This window comes from Podarcis liolepis (genome assembly GCF_965112155.1).
Source record: "Podarcis liolepis genome assembly, chromosome: 9".
Taxonomy (NCBI): domain Eukaryota; kingdom Metazoa; phylum Chordata; class Lepidosauria; order Squamata; family Lacertidae; genus Podarcis; species Podarcis liolepis.
Window position 1 is genome coordinate 66,593,528 of NC_139564.1, and position 18,516 is coordinate 66,612,043.

The 18,516-nt window shown below is 44.2% G+C and overlaps 1 protein-coding gene across 1 annotated transcript in view; it reads right to left on the reverse strand.

The window, feature by feature from the left end:
• Nucleotides 1-14,908, reverse strand: part of STIM2 (stromal interaction molecule 2) — a 73,707-nt gene extending 58,799 nt beyond the window's left edge. Inside the window, exon 1 of the mRNA XM_083459891.1 lies at nt 14,461-14,908. Coding sequence (XP_083316017.1) covers nt 14,461-14,734 — 274 coding nt within the window. The 5' untranslated portion in view covers nt 14,735-14,908. The remainder of the gene's footprint in view (nt 1-14,460) is intronic.
• Nucleotides 14,909-18,516: the final 3,608 nt, after the last annotated feature.

Sequence of the window (18,516 nt, forward strand, 5' to 3'; positions counted from 1 at the left end):
TCTACGCACCTCTTTCCAGACGAATCAGTGTTAGAAACTGACATATGAAAGCAAGGAGCTAAATTGCACCTAGGTTATGGGTGCAACAACGAAATGTCTAGGTGCGCTTTTCTAACAAGAAGAATACAAAGTTGAAAATGAATGAACTGCAGCTAAACTATTATGTTCATTTTTCACATGGTCTAGTCCTTCCCCTGCCCCACCCCCCTAATATTCTTAAGAGGGTCTCTTCTCCAGTCTTCAGAGAGTAGCTGGAAGTGGGGAGACAGGAAAAGCTCCTCCTTTCCTTCCACTCTGCCGTTTTAATCTGAAATCTTAGGCACAGTACTGCGCCCAGAGATCTGAAAATGCTTGCACTGATGAAATTCCCTGTCGCAAAATGCGCCTAGAACAATGGGAGTTTCGAACACTGAAAGGAATGTGAAGAAACAAAGATATTTATAATACACATGGCTAAAACAAGTGACAGTGCTCATAGCTCACTCCATAAGTGCTCATAGCTCACCCCACTAACTATGGCATTGGATTCAAAGATTCCAGATCTGTCTATCTGGAAGCAAAAATATAACATCTTTTAAATGTCAATCACTATCCCACTGCAGTCTTTCTCTCAGGTGCTTCAGGTACAGAGAATTTCTGTCCAATAAACAGTGAAGGGGAGAGAGGCTACCTATTGTTAACCCCTCAAAGAAAGCATAAAAATAAACAGAAGCTTGAAGGTGTATCTATTTACAATAGAACTATCATTACGGAGAGTCTGCCTTTGGCTGCTTATTAACCAGGTGGCCAGTCTGGCTAGCACTCTGTGCATGCTGCTAAACACCTTGGCTTCTTTAGCATTGCTCTACAGGAGGCTGTGCAAGACAAGGATGAAAGAAGCAGTAAGCCTAGCTGTACACAAACTATCTTCATTAATAGGAGACTAACTTCTCTGCAATGTCTGCAAACATAAAGTGCTCCAGACGCATGACCTAATTGTGCCTGATCTATTGGCTAACTGCCAATACCAGCAAGTGCCTCCATTAGGCCATCCTGGCAAGAAAAAAGTGGCTTCCCCAGCAAGAACTGCCTCCACTGGTAACATAAACAGCAATCATTTGTATCTCTGAAAGTATCTTCCATCTCTATTTTGCACAGGAAAATCCATTGACACCTCACTATTTTGCCCTCAAGGCCAAGAACAGTTTAGACTTCAGAAACCAGACTTCAGCCCAGGCCCCAGAGTGGTCCATCGTTTTCACTTTAGGATACCCATCTTGGTCTAGAATTCCCATCTCAACCTAATTTATGGTACAGAACTCTATGGTGGCCTACAGTGGTTTAAACCACTGAGCCTATTGGGCTTGCCGATCAGAAGGTCAGCGGTTCGAATCTGCATGACAGGGTGAGCTCCCGTTGCTCTGTCCCAGCTCCTGCCAACCTAGCAGTCCGAAAGCATGCCAGTGCAAGTAGATAAATAGATACCACTGTGACGGGAAGGTAAATGGCGTTTCCGTGTGCTCTGGTTTCTGTCGCAGTGTCCCGCTGCGCCAGAAGCCGTTTAGTCATGCTGGTCACGTGACCTGGGAAGCTGTCTTTGGACAAACACCAGTTCCCTCGGCCTGAAAGCGAGATGAGCGCCGCACCCCATAGACACCTTAACCGTCAAGGGGTCCTTTACATTACCTTACCTTTTAGATTCCACATCATTGCCACTCAGTTGAAGAAACATTTCAGTGAATGCTTATTAAGTGGAATTCAGAAGTTGCATGTAGCCACAATGCATGCCTTCGTTTTCAATCCAATCCCTCTGTTCAAAAGCCTGTGAAACTCAGGAAACCCACTCCTACTCTCTTTGGAACAGGTAACTATTGGTACCTCAACTCTTTTATTTCTCTCTACTCCATTTCTCAGATCTCAATGCCTTTTCTCCCTTTGTGTGGTCTAAACCCTTGCCATTTGCATCTCAGCTTCTCCTGGTACATCAGGGCCTTGTCTGATAGATCCATAGTGCCACACCCTGCTCCTTACACAGCCACAGTAATATTACCTTCCTCTGTCTCCATCCCTATCCCAGAAACAGGCAAAGTGTCTGTTGTTGGTCCAGGCAGAATAGAGTTAGTGAAGCCCAATTATAATTTCTACGCCAACAAATTTACTCTCTGTGTTTACGGAAGAAAGAAACATTACTTTCTTTCATGCCCTTAAACACGACTGCTAGATATTTCACAGTCATTACATATCACAAGCTTGTAAAGCATGAAGTTTTCTTTATGCATTTGTTTATATTGAAACAAGAACTTGAAACAAAGCTTTGAAAAGCTAAATTTAAAAATGGATTCAAATGAATTCAAAGCAGCTCAGAGAAAGAATTCTTCATGAGACACAGCAAAGAAGCAGCATTTGAAATAAGCATGACAAATTAGCAAGATGCAAGTAGGTTTCCCATCCCAAACAATCACAACACTGTTGCCCTTCCTACCCTTTTTTCTAGGAAAACACAACAAAATATTAAAACATCCCACACTGCTTCTGGCACAACAGGACACCGTGATGGAAACCAGAGCACACGGAAATGCCGTTTACCTTCCTGCCACAACACTACCTATTTATCTACTTGCACTGGCATGCTTGCAAACTACTAGGTTGGCAGGAGCTGGGACCTCGTCATGGGGATTCGAACCGCTGACCTTCTGATCAGCAAGCCCAAGAGGCTCAGTGGTTTAGACCACAGTGCCATCCGCATCCCTATAATCAAGTGTAACACCAACCAAACAAGACTCCTGGTAGTATTTAAGTGTGTTGCTGTGTGGTATAGGGAGGGTCATTATCCCACATACAATAAGGTCTCTAGCCAAATGCAAACTACCAAGGAAGGCAATGAGGGAGCTCAACTGAATCCACAACTGGCTATCTTTGAAACCTATCCAAATGACCACTCCACCCGATCCAATAGTCCACCCCTATTCAGTAATCTGCCTGCTGTGAGAGACCATATTCTATATCCAGAATATTAATTCTATATTAATCAGATATATGAATAACACCCCCAAAGACAAACAATGTGGGCATTTAATACATTCAGTAAGTCACCCTCCTACACATGTATGTTCCAGACAGCAGTGAAATATAACCAAGATGATTGGCAGTAAACTGGAAGTGCCTGCTTTTAAAAAAACAACCATATTGTAACGTGCTGGTTTGCCCTCCTTTAATAGGTGTAGAAGCTCAGACAAAACTTTGTTACTCAGCAAAGGTTTAACACATGGCACAACTGGAATGGAATCTTGGTTTATACATCACTGCATTATCTATTTGCATGAGGCTTTCCCACAAAATTGTGCCCAATGCAACTGATAGAATATCAAATAAATAATAACAATTTTAAAAGATCAGAAACAATTAAAAGCGATCATAATATTAATAAGTAAAAGCCAAACGAAAAAAATCAATACATACAGTACTTTATTGAAATTATAAATATAAGCTAACTCAACTAAACAGTTTAAACTGAACAACATTGTATAAAACAATAAAAATTAACTAACCTAATTTAATGGCTTGCATTTGATGAATACTTTTCAAAGGTGAGCAACACCCACATCTTTAGGCATTGACAGAGGCTCTTCAGTATAAATGATACTCAAGAAGGGTTGCAGCTTTTCCGTGATGTTATGGGGAGGGTACATATTGAGAATTTTTTCTGCCTCTCATGTAATTCTAGCTCCTCCAAGGTCACCCAATGAAACTGAGTGGCAGACTGCAGATTCAGGGTGGACAACAGTACATACTTCTTCACAAAACGTACAATTAATTTATGGACTTGAAAGCCACAGGATGTGCTGACGGGAGATTGGCTTAGATAGCTTTAAAAGAGGATTAGACTAATTGGGGACAGAGAGGGGAGATAGAACTCTATTAGCCATGACGGCTAAATGGAACCTCCATGTGCAGAGGCAGCATCCCACTGAAAACCATTTGCTGGAGGGAAAACTATCAGGAAGGAGTATTTCCTTCTTGCCTAGCCATGGGTTTCCCAGGGTCATCTGGCTGACTATTATAGATAGACCCTTGGACCAATTCAACAGGAATCCTATTGCATTTTTAAAACTTTTGGTTTGTATGAACATGGCTCTTCTTCTATATATATTCTTTCAAATATGGCATATTTTGAAGTGTCAATTATATTTCCATATTTGTTTGCATACAAACCAATATAGGAATGAGTTTTGGAAATACCAAAGAAAAATGTTCCTTCTTGCAAAAGACAAAAAGAATAGTATGTATAGTAGGATGGAGTTTCCTTCTCTTCAGAAGAGATACTGCATTATCTTCTGACATGTAGCTGGGCCAAGAGGAACAGGGTGGCACCTAAGAGACGGAATGTCTATTGACAACACTGAACAGGAATGTTTCTGTTGTTGCAAGGGTGCTTCTGTTATTGGGACCAGGTCACAATAACTACTGAACAAAGATATAAAACTATTGTTAAACAGAGCAAGAATTTCATTAGATAAATAAAACCAAGCCTTTAGATGTAACTTTGGAAGAACAGTTTGCAGCGAGATAAATAAATTAGGAAAAGAGATCTTGCTAGCCAACGTTTTTGTTTGTACCACCTTACTGGAGCATTTCAGGTTACTACTAAGCTAAGACAGAATCAAACATACTTGGAATTGCAACAATCAGACCACAAAGTCAAAAAATATGATATACTTTCATTGTTAATTACAAAACACCATAATCTCAAGTATGCCTGTAAGCATGATCATTTGCTTTGAAATGTGTATTTTAAGCCCTTCTTTGACAAAACGAATACAAGTGTGGATAAGTTACTTACTTATCACTACACGAAACAATAATGCTGACCCAGTAATTTAATAAGTGTTTCACCCAAAAATTGATACAGAAGACAATTTCAATCCACGAAGAGACATGTAGGCAGCATGCCTTATTTCTCTGAATTAAGCTGCTCGGAAATCGATGGGATTTAAGTTCATGTTCAAAACAAGTTTTTTTTAAAAAAAACAGGGGTGCTACTTAGTACAAGAGCTACTGAAAAATGAAGATCCCTTCTGAATCCACAATTTCTGTCAAATAAAATACCAGAAAACAAAATGGAACTTGAAATATGTAGCGATCATGTCTCCATGTGTGAACCCCTTCCAGCGTATGGATATGCCTGCATACTGGGAGGCATTTCACCCAAGCAAGCCAAAGGCCTCTGCTAAAACCAACCCTGCATGCTTTGCTGGGTGAGGGATCTTAACTTTATAGAACTGACACACCATGTGACTCATAGCACTGAATGAAGAGGTCCAAGCTTTAGTTGTCCTAAGCTGGTTGAACAGCTAAGTAAAAAAATTCCTTCAAGAAAATTATTTCCCAACCTTATCACCCGTGCGATAGGTACATGAAATCAATAAATACTTTTGTTGATCTATAAGCCTGCAGCGATAAAAATTTCTAGCCCTGCTCAACAATTCATGTTAAGAACGAACAGCAGTTGATCCCTTCAGAAAGCGTGCTGACAAAAGAACACCAAATATAAGCAGGAACAACATGACCTCAACAGCCAGAGCACTAGAATCAAATTGTGTCACAGAAAACAAATTAACTGTCTGCCCCCCCGCAAAAAAAGTACTAAAAAGCAAAAGAAGAAATTAAACCCATCCTTCTCCAGGCAGCAAAGACAATGAAAACTTAAAGTCTGCCACTATACACCAATATTTTCAACAATGATCAGAGGCACTTCACACATTACAGCAAATATAAGGTGCCCAACTTTGAGTTGACCATATCACTTCTGCAACATCTGAAGTACTTTTGTGTAACTGAACACATGCAAAAAATAAGTTTTTAGGATTCTCAGCCAATCATGTGGCTTCCAGGGGCATGACTGCAAGGGATTTTCAGAGACATGTTGCATAAGAATGAATGAATTTACTTTATTACGGTCACAGACCAGCAGAAGCAAAACATCTAAATAAATAGCATAACATCTCTAAGCAGATAATTATTAAATTAATTGGGAACAAGAACCAAACGTAGATTAAAACATATACCTAGAATACTTGATTAAGCATAGGTAATGGATGAATAAAAACCAATAAGGAAAATTTAAAGGAGATCAGTTAAAAAAGAACAGCTGTATGGGGTGGGGCTTCAGAAGTGCAGCTCTAACAATATGGGCCTTTTATTTAGGACTGATTTGTAGCATAGACCATCCTTCGACAAATATCTATCATGGCAGCGCAAAATCTGGCGACTAAATATGTGACTTCTGGGCTATCGTCCTGTACTAATACGGAGATGTAGTGTTGTTCTGAACGCCCAGGGAACTTATATAGGATGGGCTGGATAAACCTAGCTTGAATGTCTATGTAATACTGGCAATGAAGAAGGGCATGCTCCGTTGTTTCCTGCTGCCCAGAGCCACATGGGAATTTCCTCTCCTCATATGGTATCTTCCTATAACTACCTTCCTGAACTGCTGAAGGGAAGGCCTGACAATGTGTCAAGGCGAAAGCCCTTCGTTGTTTTGGTATTTCAAGATTAGCTATGTATGGCATTTGGGAAGTGGAGTATCTTCTAGTTTCACTAATTAAAAATTGGGGGGACCTGGCAAAGAAAGAAGAAGACCACACGCTGTTTGATAATGGTTTTTGCTTGCTCGTTCCCCATGTTAAGTAAGAACTGTGGATTGAATCCTAGAGTTGTTATTATATTATCCACTGCTCGTTTCCATATTGATTGGAAATCGTCTTTTAATAGTCAAGGAAGCAAGACCGCTGGGAAGAGAGGCTAGTCTCAGCCAATAATTGCATAAGAGACATTACCAAAGATGGGTGTGTGGGAAGTAGCCCTCATTTAGCACTGTTTATCTAAAATCAACTCTTTGCATATAAAAAATGTGGCAACTTTTTGCAAACCTAACCAATACAAATGTGTACAGGAAGCTGAAAGTTAAATTTCTACTGTGCACTGCATCCTTTCTGAAGTTCCATTTACGATGGAAATGATGTCTGCGATAAAAGTAGCCAATAATATTCCCAACTGAAAACTATCTGTTCTTAACACTATAGTCTGAAACACATATTTGTGATAAACAGTAATATATTTTTTGGCCTATCAGTACAGTGGTACCTCTGGTTACGTACTTAATTTGTTCTGGAGGTCCATTCTTAACCTGGAACTGTTCTTAACCTGAAGCACCACTTTAGCTAATGGGGCCTCCCGCTGCTGCCGTGCCAACGCCACGCGATTTCTGTTCTCATCCTGAAGCCCGAGGTATTATTTCTGGGTTAGCGGAGTATGTAACCTGAAGCGTATGTAACCCGAGGTACCACTGTACTACATATATATAGCATTCACTACCTGTGGTTTGTACAAATGCAAGATTACTGTAATTAGTGCAATATAAAAGTATATAACTATTACATAATGAATTTGCTTTAACTACTGTGGGTATCACATAGCTTGGTTTCCACAGCAACCAGCACTGCAGAATGATAACTGTATCTAAAAAGAATGAAAGACAGGTCATTATATAACTGTCACCAGCAGTGCAAGATACTTCATAGATAGTTAATCACCAACTTTCAGTTTGGGAAACATAAGAGTTCCCAGGGAACAGACTTTTTTTTACTTCATCCAGAGTTTTATTATCAGAAAATTAATACACACAAAAATCACCGCTTCTAATTCAGTTCTGGTTTTCTTAATCCTTAAAAAGAGATGCCAGCTATACTGCACATTCATTCTACTATTTTTGATATCTTGTATTGTGAAAAACTAATAAGCAAAATCCAGCTTGGACCAAAAATATACTCAGTAGACTAATATTGCAGATCAGATCCAAGTGCTCTTGAAGACAACTGATTTTCTAGATCCATTCAAACTGGGGTTTATGTGTCCTTTGTTAACTTTGCAGTGGTTCCAGTCCTACTTGAATGAGCATTTCCAGAGGGCGCTACTTGGGAGAGTGCTCTTCAGCCCCATGGAGCCTTCTATGTGCGGTTCCTCAGAGTTCGATTTTACCCCCTATGCTATTTAACATCTGCATGAAACAGCTGAGTGGAGTCATCCAGACTTTGATAATTACGCTGTCAGTAACATGTAAATGACACACAGCTCTGCCTCTCCTTTACATCTGGCAGGCTTGGCTATAAATGTGCTGGATTGTTGTCTTGTCTTGGTATCTAGATGAGAGCCAATAAACTGAAGCCCAATCCAGGTAAAACTGAGGCACTGTCAGTGGGAAATGGCCTGCTCTACTGGGAAGTAGAAGAGAAGCTGGGATTTCAACCATTGGAACTGTGTGAATTTTTATTTTATGAAGTCCGCTTTAGCTATTTGCTTATATTTTGATTTAGGCTAGTACATGTTGTGAGTTCTTGGAATAGAAAAGTGTAAAAATTCAAAGAGACAGAAATAGCTTCCCTTCCCCCCCCCCAAAAAAACCAAAACAATCCAGAGTAATGTATTGCAGAAAAGTTTGCTAAACAAATGATTGTTGTTGACAATGTTTGCTGAATAAGATGTTTTGCATGCAATGACATCTTCAGCCATAGTAATATGAAGAAGAATTTGGTTCCAATTTCCATTCCCGGCCTCAAAGCTGAAAGGCTCCTCACATGAATCCATGTAAAGTCCTACATCTATATTAGGCACTCCATATAGGACACTTGAACCATGGCAATTTACCACAACCTATCCCAAACTTAGAATATATGCAGCATACCATCACTTGTCAAGTAGGATTGTTTCTCATTTATCAGTGTAAACATGCAGCTGTACTTCAGAATCACTATTTAGAAAGTTGAGATAAAAGCAGCATAGCGCAATAGATATCAATCTACAGGAAGACTTCAGAAAAAGAAAGATCAACTAGAAGAAACTGATAAGGGAAAAACATACCCACAGTAGACTGGAAATATGCTGAGAACTTGGAATACAGGTAAGAATCCCTCAAATCCCGAGATGTTAATACACTGTAAGTCAAAGTGAATTGTATGTTGTATATTGTTTATGTAAGATGCCTAAAGAACATTGCTGATCGATGGGTTATAAATGTAATTATTATTAATTTATAAACCACCAATCAGCAAAGTTCTCTGGGCAGCTTACATAAACAATATACAAAATACAATTCCCAACACAATAAACAAAATAAAGTAAAACTCTGCAAAACTTGACTAAAATCAGCATAACCCCCAGCAGCAACAATACTTAAAACCAGCCAAACAAAAAACAAAAAAACCAGCAACGGGAAACCTGGTGCAAGAACTAAAACAATACATAAGATTGTAAATAAAAGGTCTGGGAGAACAGAAACTGGTCTTCACTTGGCACCTAAAAGATCACAGTATACATACCAGGGCAGTGCCCATTTGCCAAAGCTTCTTTTAGACCAAAGAAGAAAAACAGAGCTGAGAAACTGTTTTTATACAAAAGAGAGAGAAAAGGCAAGAAGGGTAAATGATTCACTGTACACTATGTCTTTGATCCTAAAAAACAGAACAGAGAAACCTAATTTAACGTCATGCTATTCTGGAAATACCACAGATCCTTAAGCTATTTATCCAGAAAAAACTTTTCTGGATAACAAACTTTTCAGATTTATTACAGTATAAATCATGGTTTAGGTCCTAAATTGCCACCACTCCCCTCAATATCCCAGGGGCCAACCAATTCACAGCAGCAAGGTTTCAGGGGGCTGCAGAGGAAAAGGGGGCAGGAAAGCCCTGCTCCATTAACATGGATCCAAGCCAAAGTATTTAAAACAGTGTTTCCCAACCACTGTTCCGTGGCACACTAGTGTGCCGCGAGATGTTGCCTGGTGTGCCACGGGAAAAATAAAAAAATTCGAAAGATTTTTTTTTTAAAGTCAAATTTTCGATTGGGGCGCCGTCACTAGATGACCCCTGGGGTTCCCTCCCTCCCTCCCACTCTGCGCCTCCCTCCTCCTCCTCTTCCGGGGAGGCCCTTCCTGGCTCTCGGCCAAGGCTTGGCGGCTGCCACTCACTCACTCGCTCGCCCACCCGTCCCTCCATCCCTGCACCCGGCCTCTCCCCCTCCGTCCCCGGCGCGGGGGCTGCCGGGATCCGTAGTCCCCTCGCCCTTGGGCTCCGCGCCCGCGCGGGGTGCACGAACTACGTTTCCCAGTGTGGCCTGGCGGGCTGGGCGTTTTGTTTGAAGTGCTCTTCTCCCGGCCATGGAATGAGCGCAGCGGCGGCGGCCGGGCGGGCAGGGGCTCTTCCGCGCAGACCCCGCGCAGCCTGCCTGCGCCCCCGTGGAGATCGGGCGGCAGGATGGAGCCCGGGGATCCCCGCGGAGGCGGAGCGGCGGAGGCAGAGGCTGCCCCCCAGGTAGGGCTGCGTCGGGGGGGGGGTTATTTTTGCAATGCTGCATCCGCGCCGGAGGGGATGCATCGGACCGCGGGGAGACCCCTTGGCGGGCGTGCAAGGCAATGCATGCGTGCAGGTGTTGCATGGAGTGCAGTGCAATGCAATGGCAACGCGGCGCCCTGCATGCATGCATGCAACTTCCACCGGCGCTCCAGACTTGGCAGGTGAGGGGGGTCCCCAGTGGGCGGCAGAGAGAGCCGGGAGGGCGAAGGGGAGCCGGGGGGGAGCAGCGCTGCTCCCCGAGCCGAGCCCGGGGGGAAACTTCGGCGTCGTTGCGCCGGGTGTTGGAAGCGGAGGCTGGCGGGGGCCCCTCACCTGCAAAACCTGGTCGCCTCTCATATATTTCGTGCATTGCATTCATCGCCCGCTTTCTCCTCCAAGGAGCTCCCGGGGCGCGCGTGGTTCTCCCCGTGTTATCCTCGCAACAACAGCCCTGCGAGGTGGGTCAGGCAAGTGGCCCAAGGGAGCACCCAGGGATTGTCCTGGCCAGGTGGGGTGATTTGAACCCTGCTCTCTGCCCGGTCTTCGTCCTCATTACCCCCCACATGTGCATGACTGTGCATGACTGAGGTTTCCCCCCCTCGTCTTGGCTATGGTGTGAGTCTGTGCTGTTAATTAATGGGGTTCTGCCTTCGGAGAAGATGAGCCAGCCCTCAAGGAGGTGATTATGTAATTTGCTAGCAATTCATGTCCCTCCCGGCGTGACGCTGCGCGCTGACGTCATGGGGCTGTAATGGTGGTGTGCCTCGAGATTTTTTTCATGAAACAAGTGTGCCTTTGCCCAAAAAAGGTTGGGAAACACTGATTTAAAATAGAAAACAGGACCACTCCCATGCTAACAGGATAAAATAGAATCACACACTCAATCTAGTTATCTGAAAACACTAGTCAAATCCCCAACATTATTCCATCATTTACTACTGCAGAGTGCTCCACAATTCCCCATTCATACCCACTGGCCCCACCAAAGCAGCAGCCATACTTGGTACCTAGAACCTCTGGCTCCTCGCAGCATCCTCTGGCTGGGAGAAATTGCTAAAACTACCCTGAGTCAGGAACTCACAAATACAGGACACATTTTCTCTGGCTCTTCAGCTGTTCCTGGCTGTGTTATATTGCTTCTCCCAGTTACAGAAATACTATTAGAAAAAGCAAAGTAGCAAAGCCAAGCAAGTTCTGGACCTTAAGAACATCCAGGAGGAGGACAAAACAGTTCCCTGTGGCATTCTGCAATGTGCTGAACAGCCATTAGAACAGGACTTGAGTTCAAATACCTATTTACTCATAAAACTCACTGACAGGCCACAGGCAAGTCACCAGCTCTGAGCCTAACTAAGATACCTCACAATGTTGTTTGGAAAACTTGATACTACCATCCACATACCATTCTGGACACCCTAACAGAAAGATAGGGCACAAATGTAACAAATAAAGAAAATTCTGCAAAGTCTGTAATAACCCACACTTCAAATGACCTGATATATGCTCTCCCCCCCCCCCGATGCTTATCTTTCTCACAGAAGCACACTTGTCTTTTTTGCCATCGTTCGCAGAAGCTACATACTTCTGAAAACACTTCCATGTTTTGTTGCTTTTAAATTTGCTTTTAAACAGTGTCTGCAATATGGTCAATTCATTTCCAAAATGGTTACTTTTCCCCGCAGGAAAGTGATTCACTGTCAAGGTGTTCGCTGAACACACTTTTGAAGATGTCAAAGTACAGGATTCACAGGACAATGTCAAAGTTTCAGTTCCATCTATCACGTCCACGAAACTTCCTCCAGAACAATCTACATTCCATCTTCTCATTTTCAACAGTATGATGGCAAGTTTATTTCCTGGGAATGAATTCATCCGCCTCTGAGCAAGTCTTCCTGCTGATAATATATTATCAACACTTCATAGGACTGTTTATTGCACTCCCAACTTCCTTCACTCTGCTTCAGATTCCACTAACGTGCAAACAGCGTCTTTTGCCCTCTGCACAGCGCAAGACCCAGACGCAAGATAAATGGTTAGAGCAGTTGCTATATTCCAGTTACACACAACTATAAAACATGCAGACAATAGGATGATAAATATTAAACAGCACCCTCCTACGAAGATTATTTTTAAAGCCTCCGGAGCATTTTTATAGTAACTTCCTTGTGGGCTAATGTCGAGTTAGAAGTCTGGGATTGCCGGGAAAGCTTCACACACTTGCCTCAGTTCCGCATTGCTGCTTCTACTCCTTTTGACTAGTAATTCAAACACAGAAAAAGAGAGAGGACCAGAGTTGCCTGCCGACACATCTGGTTCTTCTGCAGGAATAAGTGGATGAGCAATGAAAGAGCCAAGAGAACTGCACTGACAGCCTTCCCACTCCATTTATTTTTTACAAGCCGTTTAAGACGTGTAAAAAAAACCAACACATTGCAAATGGGTAAGATAAATGAGGAGTTGGCCCAAGGGGGGCTTTGAAACTGAAACTGAAATCCTAAGCTCTTCATTAATGCTCCACTCAAAGACAGGAATTGAAAGGGTGCAACACTGGCTACATTTCAGTGTAGATACAGCAAGGGTGTTCAGAAGGTTTCCTAAACAGTGTGATTTAACAGTTAGACTTGGGAGACCAGAGTTCGAATCCCCGCTCAGCAAGGAAGAGCACTGGGTGATCTTGGGCCAGTCACCAGCCCTACCTCACAGGGTTGTTAATGAGGATGAACTGGGGAGAAGGAGAACCATGTACACAGCCTTGAGCTCCTTAGGAGGAAAAAAGTGATGTATAAATATAATTAACAATAATAATAATGACCAAACACTGCAAAGAACTGAAGAATGGAAGACAGTAATTAATTCTCCCAGCACGCCAGGACTGAAACCACAATGTATATGAAGGACTACACATGTGCAATGGATTTTATATTTATAAAATGTAACACAGGCGCTGTTTGTAAGGAGGAAAAAATGTCTCTTAAACAAGAGATGATGCGGCTACGAGAGGAAATGATCGACATATGTTTGCAGCAGCAGCGGGAAACCTGATTTTATGAAATTGTATTAAATTGAAGTAATTTGGTTTGGTAATAATCTGGAAAATTAGTAAAATCATTTGGGGGGGGGGACTACCAATGACCAAACTCTGTCAAGTGTTCCCTATTATGCAGCACTTAGGGTAAAACGCCACTACTTCTCCCACCTACACATCCAAAGGTACATCAGATCTTAAGTTCAGCGATAACTAGCACTAAAAGCCTTCCCAGTTTTCATCCTGCACACACCTCACCGCAGGACAGAACCTCCTGAGTGTTACCTGAGGCCAACTCGGGTCCTCGGATGTTGTGGGACTACAACTCCCATCCTGGCAGCTAGGGGGGGGTGTTATTGGGTTATTGTTTTTATTTTGATTTTATATATTGTGATCTTTTCTGTGAACATCCCTGAGACCTCCAGGTATAGAGCGGTATATAAATTCAGTGAATCAAGGAGCAAGCAAACAACATCTGAGGACCCACGGTTGAGAAAGGCTGGTTTTAGGAGGCTTTCTTCCCTTCCCCTCATCCCCACCCCCCACAAAGCTCCATCCTTGGAGAGACCAGCAGCTCCCCCGCCCCTTGGCTTCTCCCCTCCCAACTGAGGACCACTTTACACGCGTCACACCCCAACAACAGCTCGCTCTCGCGAAACACGCGTCTCCCGCTCCACACGTGACGCCGACACCCCCCCCCTCCTCCCGGAGCAGAGGCGAGACCCGAGGGATCCCTTCCGTGCCCTGCATTTAATGGTCTTTTACTCCTTTCGCCTCCCTCACCCGCAGGAGATGCCGGCGCCGAAGATCCGCATCTCCGCCCCCGCGCCACCAACTCGGGGCCAACTTCGCGCGTCGCAGCGGGCGAAAGGAGCGAGACACGCGTCCGCCGCTCCACACGTGACGTCAACGCGTCCTCGTCCCTGCGAGCCTCTGAGGAACCGCAACGAAGATTCCCTCCCTCAGCGCTGAGGAAGCCTCGGCGGCTCCCCCGTTTCCTCCTCCGGCGGCGGCGGCGGGGATGCTCCAACCCCCCGGCGGCTTCCCTCACCCGCTGCTTCTCACCTGTCCCCGGGGCCGGGCTGTCGGAAGCAGCCGCAGAAGCCGCTCCACCCGCTCCGCCTCCGCTTCCCCTTCTGCCGCCGCCGCCGGCCACGTCCGCCGCCTCCGCCTCGCAGCGCCCCGGGGCCGGCGGCGAAGGCGAGGAAGCAGCGCGGGCGGCGGCGGCATCCGCCTTCGGCAACAGGAGCAGCAGCAGGAGCAGCGGCAGCGGCAGCAGCAGGATCCCTCCCGGCCGCGCGGCTCTCCTCACGGTGGCGGTGGGGCAGCAACGGTTCATCGGCGCGGCGGCGCGGCTCGGCTCAGGCGACGGGCTCCTTCGTCGTCGCCTCAGCTCGCGAGGATGCCGCCCGCGCCGCCGCCGAAGCCCCGCCCCCCGCCGAGGGGGGGGGCCGCTCGCGCTCCGCTGACGAAAGCAGCCGATGCGGCGGTTGCTGCCCGCTCGCGCCGCCGAGGACGCCACTCCGCATGCGCGCCGCCACGCAGGCGGTGGGGCGTGCGCAGTAGCGGCGAGCGAAGCCGCGCCTGCCCTTAGGGCTTGAAGGGTCTCTCTCTTAATCAAGGGAAAGGAGCAAGGCAAGAAGGGGCGGCTGGGTGCAGCGAAGCTGGGAACGAGATGGCGTTGTTTTTGGGGGGTGAGCACGCTCAGGGGCATCCCTTTGAATGGGAAGCTGCCACGTGGGGATGCGCATGCTCAGGAGCATGGCTGTCTTATTGACTCCTGCCACGTGGGCTGAGCACACTCAGGGCCAGCGCTTTATTTTTATTTTTTTTATTTTGAAATAATTTTTATTTGGTATAACAAATATAAAAGCATAACAATATAACCATATATAGCCATATTTAAAGATTCCTCCAAATCTCTGGACTTCCCACCTTCCCCTCCATGAGTCTATTACTCAGTTTACTATTATTATTATTATTATTATTATTATTCACACACATACTGAGTAATACACACTGAGTTATACACACACACAAAAACAACTGAGTAATATGCAGTTGAATATGTAATATGTTACGTATATATATTAGACACACATATATATATGTAATATATATTTAAAATACTCATTTTACATCCTTAAGATATCAGTGACTTCCCTTCTCTTTCTGTTGTTCATTTTACATATCATGAATCCCTGTATATTTTACAAAAACTATACCATTCAGTATTCCATTATTGCATTCACACAGAGAGAGAGTGCTTTTTTTCTTTAAAAAATGTTTAGGGGTACTCTCATTTTCCTACACATAATGTAATATTGCCCCTCAATGAGGCCAAAGTTCAATTCACAAAATGTTTAGGGGTATGTTGTGGCGATCACACAGGGTCCCCAGACGTTTCACCGTCTATTGATCCCTGTGCCACCACTTGATTTCTCGCTGCCACCACCCAGGCCCTACCTGGTACAATTCTGAGTCCAGTCAGGGTTAAATTGGAACATAAACTTCTGTTTATTTATTGCAGTTTAACAAGCGTGTGGTTTCATAAATGGTATTGGTCAATTACAATCATGACCTATAACTTCTGCTACCTGCTCTCACTCCCTAAACCACCTCTCAGATATTTACTTGTCTTCCTAGCTCCTAACTGTTCCTGACTCAGCTTATTTCACTACACTAACTCAACCTACCCCCAGACTCTTATCCCAATTCACTCCCACTCCAACCAACCTCCCAACGAACTCTTCCTTCACCCCTCCCAGAGCTGGTTTTATAGTCCCTCTGACTCCACCCTCTGGGTTCTGATTGGGTAACCTGTTTAACTATTTCACCTCCAGCACTCTCATATGTTAACGTCACATATGTGTACCCCGTGTCCCCCCAGAAAAAAGCACTATGTGTTTGTGTATATATATAATTTGGTTCTTTGGTTGGGACCTCGCTCTTTTTCAATTTTGGGGCTGCAGTTGTGGCATACAGAAATAACCTTTTTTGACACCTGGGAATTTCAGTCTGAATTATCCCCAACAGGGTTTTTTTTTTGGGGGGGGGGGGAGTAGTTTTAAACATTTTTTTCAATTTATTGTGGATCATTTCCCAATACAGTGGAATCACTTTTCATTAAGTGCAGGGGTGGGCCAGAAGGATTACGGTAATTCTTTTTCCTTTTGCGGGGAAGTACATTCCACCACAGGGATGCGGGTGGCGCTGTGGGTTAAACCACAGAGCCTAGGACTTGCCGATCAGAAGGTCGGCGGTTCGAATCCCCGCGACGGGGTGAGTGCCCGTTGCTCGGTCCCTGCTCCTGCCAACCTAGCAGTTCGAAAGCACTTCAAAGTGCAAGTAGATAAATAGGTACCACTCCGGCGGGAAGGTAAACGGCGTTTCCGTGTGCCACTCTGGTTCGCCATAAGCGACTTAGTCATGCTGGCCACATGACCCGGAAGCTGTACGCCGGCTCCCGCAGCCAATAAAGCAAGATGAGTGCCACAACCCCAGAGTCGGTCACGACTGGACCTAATGGTCAGGGGTCCCTTTACTTTTACCTTTACATTCCACCACATCTAATACTCAAGTTTTAGCCCTGCCAACTTGATGCTACAGATCCCATTTTTATGGACTTCTTCAAAGAAGTTTCTCTGTGCCACTGTAACCATTTGTCCGTATTTTCCCACAAGAAAAAACGGTTTCATGAGAGGGCATCGTGTGTACTGTACAAGCTAATCCCTAGTTCCTGTTTATCCAGAAGCAGGTCCTTCATCTTTGAATGAGGCTCCTTTCCAAAATAAAGGTGTGCATCGAATTGCAGTCAGTTTTCAAATGAATGGCGAATGGAGAACTGCAAAATCATGCATCGCTTTGAAAAAGACTGTGTATTCTGTTTACTGCATGTAAGAGCGTCGTTTACTGGAGACATTGTGATCAAAATGCAATCAAGCTAATCAGAAGTTTTTTAAAAAGAAAACAATGGGCTGCTAAAACTGATGCCTTGTTATTGAGTACCTTCTGTATTCGAAGCAACAGAATCAAATGTGTGTGTGTGTGTGTGTGTGTGTGTGTGTGTGTGTGTGTTTCCCAGTTTCCAACTAGCACTATAAAATACGGGTTGCGTTGCCATTTGTGTTGCCAGCCTTCAAGGACTCTTATAAATCCAGATGGTTCTGACTCTTACATGGCAAAATCAGAACTATTGGTATTTACCAAATTTATACTTTATATATGTATATATACATTTATAAATGTATATATACATTTCACTGATTTTACATTCATTTTGACATTTTAAATCTTGACTTCCTTCCCCCTCTTTCTGTGGTCCCTTAAATTTATTTTTAATATCTTATGCATATCCAAATTCACTTAACTTAACTTACTCTTTTATTTATCTTCGTTATATATGTATACTCTTATATTGTTGTTGTTTACTCATTTAGTAGTGTCTGACTCTTCGTGACCCCATGGACCAGAGCACACCAGGCACTCCTGTCTTCCACTGCCTCCCGCAGTTTGGTCAAACTCATATTTGTAGCTTTGAGAACACTGTCCAGCCATCTCATCCTCTGTCGTCCCCTTCTCCTTGCAGCCTCCATCTTTCCCAACATCAGGGTCTTTTCCAGGGAGTCTTCTCTTCTCATAAGGCGGCCAAAGTATTGGAGCCTCAGCTTCACAATCTGTCCTTCCAGTGAGCACTCAGGGCTGATTTCCTTCAGAATGGATAGGTTTGATCTTCTTGTAGTCCATGGGGCTCTCAAGAGTCTCCTCCAGCACCATAATTCAAAAGCATCAATTCTTCGGTGATCAGCCTTCTTTATGGTCCAACTCTTACTTCCATACATCACTACTGGGAAACCCCCATAGCTTTAACTATACAGACCTTTGTCGGCAAGGTGATGTCTCTGCTTTTTAAGATGCTGTTTAGGTTTGTCATTGCTTTTCTCCCAAGAAGCAGGCGTCTTTTAATTTTGTGACCGCTGTCACCATCTGCAGCCCAAGAAAGTAAAATATCTCACTGCCTCCATTTCTTCCCCTTCTATTTGCCAGGAGGTGATGGGACCACTGGCCATGATCTTCGTTTTTTTTGATGTTGAGCTTCAAACCATATTTTGCGCTCTCCTT